The sequence below is a fragment of the Dendrobates tinctorius genome, unplaced genomic scaffold, assembly GCF_039654945.1.
Source record: "Dendrobates tinctorius isolate UK_male_01 unplaced genomic scaffold, ASM3965494v1 ptg000013l, whole genome shotgun sequence".
Classification (NCBI taxonomy): Eukaryota; Metazoa; Chordata; class Amphibia; order Anura; family Dendrobatidae; genus Dendrobates; species Dendrobates tinctorius.
The window spans coordinates 1,957,099-1,963,892 of NW_027361681.1; the positions used below are offsets into that span (position 1 = coordinate 1,957,099).

A 6,794-nucleotide genomic window follows, 5' to 3' on the forward strand; every position below is an offset into this window, starting at 1 on the left:
TGACCTCAACAATTAGGCTAGAACATTTTGGTAAATTTTAAATAATTGCAGACATAAAGAATTGCAAATATACTTTTGTTAACTGACACTTTATTGTTCAGGAAACGGTTTTCTTCCCGCTAATGTGCATCTCCCTCCCCGGGGAATGAAGATGGAAATTCAGTGGAAGACAGAAATTGAAAGAACTCATCTTATGGCTCCGATGTGATTGTATCTGGTCACCACAAAAAGAATTCCTGATAAGTATTGGACACTGCCATGTTATCCCAAGCAGTGTCACACCTACCAGCCATTACTATTTCATATATATTTCATTTTTAGAAAGCAACCAAAGCTTTCTTGTTCTTAGCTAGACTTACAGAGCAGTCCTCCAAAAAGACCCATGTGGTGGAAATTCTCCCAACAGATTTCAAAATTTGCCCCTTACAGGGTAACTCCAACCTTACAGGCCTAGGATGTGCCATTACTTAATGATTGCTGGAGGTTGGACCTCTAGGACCCCACTGATTGTGAGCATAAAGGGGCCAGGGTGCCCATTCACAGTCTTTTCTCTCCACAGGGCCCCAGATGCAGTGGAAAAAGAAGCAGAGCTATGGCCTCTTTATTCTCAGGACTCCAGAGGTCTGACCCTAGTTAGTGATCTAGTGATGGCCTCCACTAATCCCCCCCCTTTTACTAGATAACTCTTACTTTTAGCTACATTTTGCTATGTTGTGAGAGGTCATCACAGCCCCTGTCCCTTCTTACCAGTTTTGGATTTGAAAATGCACATGATCTGAATGATGTGAATAATTAAACGATACAGCCACTAAAATATTTTTGTCTTTCTTGGCTGACAAATACTAATCTTCTTTGTCTTGTGTATACCGCTATTGTCAAGGGATCTCCTCCAGGATGCTTCCTGTAGATCAGTGGTCCCCAACCTTTCTGACCTTGAGAGCCACATTCAGCTTAGGGTCCCGTTACACTAAACGACGCACCAGCGATCCCGACGATACGACCTGGTCAGGATCGCTGGTGCTTCGCTACATGTTCGCTGGTGAGCTCTCAAACAGGCAGACACACCAGCGATCAGGACCAGCGAGGATGCTGGTATCCAAGGTAAATAGCGGGTAACTAAGCGCATGCGTGGCTTAGTTACCCACTGTGTACCCTGGATACCAGCGTGCTCACACTGGGAGCTGGTATCAATGGTAAACAGCGGGTAACTAAGCGCGCGGAGCTTAGTTACCCACTTTTTACCTTGGATACCAGCTCCTAGCGCGAGCACTAGAGTTGAGCGAAACAGGCCGGTCAGATTCAAAAGTCGCTGACTTTCGCCAAAGTCGGGTTTCATGAAACGAAACCCGACCACAGTGTGAAGTTGGCCATGCAGTCGGCGACCCAAGCGACAAAGTCGGGTTTCGCCGAAAGATTGCACGTGACTTTTTTCAGGAAATGAGAGAAGCGGAGAGGAGCTGGAGAGAGAGACAGAGAAAGGGAGAGAGAGAGATTTCGCCGCCTCTAGTGTTAAAATTCATGCCTGGTGTGTTTACAGTCCTCCACTCACTGCCGACTTTTTTCCCCATTGACTTGCATTGGGTTTCGTGTTTCACATTTCCCAACTTTTCCCTATAGTCGGCCGATTTCGTTCGACTCGACTTTTGAGAAAGTCAGGTTTCATGAAACCCGACTCGACCCTAAAAAAGGCAAAGTCGCTCATCTCTAGCGAGCACGCTGGTATCCAGGGTACACAGCGGGTAACTAAGCAACACGCGCACACGCTTAGTTACCTGCTATTTACCTTGGATACCAGCTCCCAGCGTCTGCTTACAGCGCTGGGAGCTCGCTGATCGTTGGTCTCCCGCTGTCACACGATGCGTGCTGGCCAGCGGGAGTCCAACGATCAAAAAATGGCCCAGGACATTCCTGCATGATCAGCAATACCCGGCGGGGGGGGGGCGGTCGCTGATGCGTGCCACACACAGCGAGATCGCTAGCGAGATCGCTGATGCTTCACAAAATTGGGGACGCATCAGCGATCTCGCTTAGTGTGAAGTACCCCTCAGACAGAGGGTCACGAGCCACATTCAGCTGCCACCCCCCCTCAAAGTAGAGTCAACCAAAGCCCCCATTACAGGTATAATCATAACCAAAGCTTTTCCACATAAATCACTCCAAAGCAGTACACGGAATATTCAGTATTTTCCCAACAAGGACTCCCACCACACTGTCACATCCAGCTTTGAGCACCTCCTCTGACAGGTAGTATCATCTTCCAGCGTACCATACCTAAAACATCTCTAAACCCCAAGACAGTATATGTGAATCCAGATCTGCTCTTCTGTGCAGGGCTACTCACAAAATTCACCATTTTGAGATGTTCTTTTCATACCTGTTTGCTAGACCTGGAGCTAACGCACCAAGCTAGCAGACAGTCGCGAGCCACAATTCATGGGACCGCGAGCCACATGTGGCTCCCGAGCTACAGGTTGGGGACCCGTGCTGTAGATGATGTACGGCTATTCCCCCACAAAAAGTCTCTTTTCTTTACTGCAGTCAGCTGAAGTTTGCACGGTGCCTGTGACATGCATGTTGCTACACAGAGCACAGCCAGTGTCTCCTCTCCTGTGTCCGTGTCTCCTCTCCTGTACCCATGTGTCTCGTCTCCTGTGTCCATGTCTCCTGTCCTGTACCCATGTGTCTCGTCTCCTGTGCCCGTGTCTCGTCTCCTGTACCCTTGTCTCGTCTCCTGTACCAGTGTCTCCTATCCTGTACCCGTGTCTCCTATCCTGTACCAGTGTCTCCTCTCCTGTGCTTGTGCTTCCTGCGCCCAAAATAGCCTATAAGAAACTATGAAGACCTTACACAGTACCATGTAATAATACAATAGAGCTATAAACCAGCTTCACTGAGGGGTGACCTTGGGTAATATGGTGACACAGTGCATGGCCGATAAGCTTATAGTCAGAGAAGAAATCAGATTAGGTCTGGTTTAGAGGATTACTCCGCCTGAGTGACTGCGCACTCACAGAATACTCATTATTACACACATCTATACAATATATGTTCTTTTCTTTTGCAGCTACCCTGGTTGTACTGCAAAGACGGTGGTAGTTCATGTTGCCTGTATCACATGATTTCCTGTCTGGGCGATCACATGTAGGTGCAGACATTTCTTTCTGCTAACACCAAACATTAAAGCTCCCCCTAGTGGGGGCAATAGGTATCCAGTACTTTACCTTACAATTCTTATGAAGTGTGAATGGAAGCAGGGGATTTGGAGCTATGTATCAGAAACATAAAGCTTCAAACTGTTGTTAATACACCCAATTTTTTTTATTTTCAAAAGGGATATTCTGATAAAGTGTTGGTTTTTGCTACCAAATGTCACCAATTTATGATATGTGGAACATCGGAGTCTGAAAACAAAAGGCCACAGCGCAGCCTTTAGTACTGCATCTCCTTTGCGCTCCTGCTAAGATACAGGTAGGACCCCAACGATCACGAAATAATGGCAAATCTCATGCCCAGAATACACCTTTAAGCTACCACCATTACCTACAAACCCTAGGATGCTTCTTGGTATATAAATCCTGAAATTGTTAAAAATGTTGCAGGATGGTGCATAGAATAAAGCAGTCCTGAGGGTGGACAACCGCTTGCAGACTAGTGTTTTCTGTTATCTGGCACATGGTTATTGCCGGGAAGCCTGGCGCTCATGGAAATAACGCTGATTAGTTGCATCTTATCCATTTACAATGTGGCTTTATTGTCTTACTTCCCCAAAATAATTAGTAAAATAAAGATGAGAATTGGCAAAAACAGCAACGCAAAGCAGAAAAACTCAGCAAAAAGAAAAATCACCAAAAGAAAAAGATACAAGCAGCGGCAACGTCGCTCGAGCTGGGTCAACCTGCTCATTAACCTGTGCGGATTCCGGATACAAGCCGGGAAGAGGAAAAGACGCCCGGTCCGGAAACGCTCGTGGAATCTGTATTCCAGTGACCCGCAAAGTCCAGGTCTCCTAACAAGTGGCTGTGGTGGGACATAGTCCTGCTGAACACAGACACCTCCACTTTCCATCATCTGCTCCTGCATCTTACGGACCTCCCATTCCAACATGGGTGTCGTCTGCCGACACATGGGACAGGTTACCCGGCAGAGGTTGGCACGGTTGGCCGTGTGGACCATGGTTTTGATACAGTTGTCACAGAACACATGGTTGCAATTGAGTAAAGACTGCTTGTGCTTGGTAGTATCATATAGCTCAGTGCATATTGGACACTCCTGATGGTCCTCCTCTAAAAGTTGAGAGGTCTCTTCTGGCTCCTTAGCCTTGTTTCCTTGCAGGTCTTCATCATCTTTGACCTGAGATCCAGAAGTTTTTGGCAAATCATAAAGCAAGTCAACCCCATGATTGTCCACTGGTCCACATTTGGGGCTTGCGTCTCCAGTGATGGATACATGTGTGACGCAAGATTCAACGCTTACAGCTTCTATGTCTATCTTACAAGAATCATTAGCGAGTTCTCGCTTGTTGACAACTGGCGGTCCCTCACAAGTCCTAGGAAGAAGATCACCCCCTTTATGAAGGTTTTCCATGACATCGGAGCTTTGATCTGCTGTCTTTTTGGTCAGCTTGGTACCACAGACATCACCACAGGTCACTACCAGTTTGGTCATTTTCACAGAATCCTGAGGTGAAGATCTCGCTTCCTCTGCTATGGTTGGGTCTTCACATTTAGCTCTTTGCTCACCCATTCCTCAGAACAATGGAGCTCGCAGGAACCGGGCCTGGTTCTTCATGATGGGACCTGCATGCAGAAGGTCAATTAGATGGGTTGTAAAGACAAGTGTGCAGCTGCCGTTCACCTTAGGCAGTGGTTTAGCTCTGTATTTAACATTCCTGATCCTCCTCCCCCCTCCATCAGTCTCGTCAATTGGGGAGAAGTCGGAAGACCCCCATAAACATTATCTGGCCAACAGCCTCATCTGACATTAATCTGTATGGGAACTTTTAGTTATATCTGCATCTAGGAAAGCTGGGTGATATCTATCCAAAATGGCTGACCTTAACAGTAGCTTTCATCCAACTTTCCCAGACTCCTGAATGGCAAATTGCCCAGCTATGCAGTTCTTACTCCTAAAATGTTCAAATCAGATTTGTCTTAAAGGGCAGAGGGAAAGCTGAGTGACAACCCTCTATACTGGCAGCCATATTGTATGCCTCCAGAATTTAGAGGAAGCAAATGGATTAACACTGTCGACAACCCAGCTTTCCCAGAAACAGATATGGACAAACCAAAGCTTAATTTCAACCCATCTCATGCCACCCCTAAAATGCACCCTAAAGGATTTTGTCAGCCCCTTCCCCCTAGGGTGGGTGGTCCTGACCTTCTTACAGATATCCGGGCCAGTGCCCAAAGCCTTCTAAACCCCCCCCTCACACACACACACACACAATCCCAATCCTTATGTCTTACCTCTTCTGAGATTTTTGAGAACCCTCACATCTTCCCCCAATCTGCAGCTCCACATCCAGAACCTCCAAGGTCTGTACTATGGCTGAGCACAGACCCTGCTCTGCCCTCCTCACTTCCAGTACAGGCAGCAAACTGGAGGAACTGGTCTGTCCACATTTATCACCAGCCAATAGCAGGAGATAAGAGCCTGATACAGAAGGGGCAGGAAGTGGGGACATGCCCAGGTGGTGTGGGACAGTCAAAGTCAGACCACTGGGGTCTACTACAGGCGACCCCCTGATGGGGAGGGTTATTGATGTATTTTGGGGATACTTAAAACCATCTTGCCTATTTATTGCTGCAAGTTCTTGAAAGGTAGAAGATCCAGGAACAGTCCCTTTGCTAAAGCTATCTATGCTTCAGAGCCCTGTTGCACTCCATCTGTGAAACTACAACAACCAGCATGTCTTGACAGGCAAATGTACCTGCCCTAGCATCTTCCAGAGCTGAGGACCAGGATGCATATGGGAGGGGTCTCAATTATATGGATATTACATGATAATTGGCCATTGCAGCCCCCAATACTCACCTCAGGAACCAGGCATGCACCAGACAATAGGAGGGGCCGAGTTTGTGAAGTCTCATTTCCAAGCCCCCCACCTCCTCCTGCATGTTCTGTAAAGGTATAGAGATAGGAAACTGCTGCACCCTTCACTCCTTTATCTACCACCCACCTGCTGCATCCAGTTCTGTGTGTGCGCGCTGTCTCTTTAAGAAGTACTGCCACCAAACAACTGCAGATTCTGATATCAGACTGGGGCTCATCCTACTACAGTGAGCCTGGTATGGCTGACACCGGAGGACAATAGCGTGACCAGCTTCACAGACAGGTTTAGTATCTCCTTAGGTTATATTGGGCGAGACTGAACCAGAAGCGCGATGCCGGAGCCGGTTCTCACCTGTAACAAGCGGCAGAAATATCCACCCTGCTCTGCTTGCGGGGTGAAGGGTTATTTTTGCAAATTACAACTAAAGACAGTAACAGAAAAAAAAGAGGATGAAAAGGAGAAAGATTGTAGAGCCACAGAGTGCAAAACAGTGTGACGACCCTGCAAGCAGCACCCAATATCTCGGGTTCCAGGAACGATAGGAGCATTAGAAGGGGTGTACTCAAATTTAAGTTTTCCCCTATCTACGGGATAGGGTATAACTTTCAGATCGCTGGGGGTCTAAATGACATGGCCCGCACCGTTCCCGAGAACCAGCCACGTCGGCAACACCTTTTTCGTGCTGTTGTGGAAGTGAGAGACACTGAATAACTCGGAAAACAATTTTAGTCTGCACACAAAG

The 6,794-nt window shown here is 47.3% G+C and overlaps 1 protein-coding gene across 1 annotated transcript; it reads right to left on the reverse strand.

The window, feature by feature from the left end:
- Nucleotides 1-3,727: 3,727 nt before the first annotated feature.
- On the reverse strand, nucleotides 3,728-6,672 carry LOC141067966 (ring finger protein-like). The gene is made up of 2 exons (XM_073558261.1): nucleotides 5,466-6,672; nucleotides 3,728-4,796 (listed from the first exon to the last, which is right to left on the reverse strand). The coding sequence occupies exon 2, from the start codon at nucleotides 4,741-4,743 to the stop codon at nucleotides 3,757-3,759; it is 987 nt and encodes a 328-aa protein (XP_073414362.1). The 5' UTR covers nucleotides 4,744-4,796; nucleotides 5,466-6,672; the 3' UTR covers nucleotides 3,728-3,756.
- Between the last annotated feature and the right edge of the window lie 122 nt (nucleotides 6,673-6,794).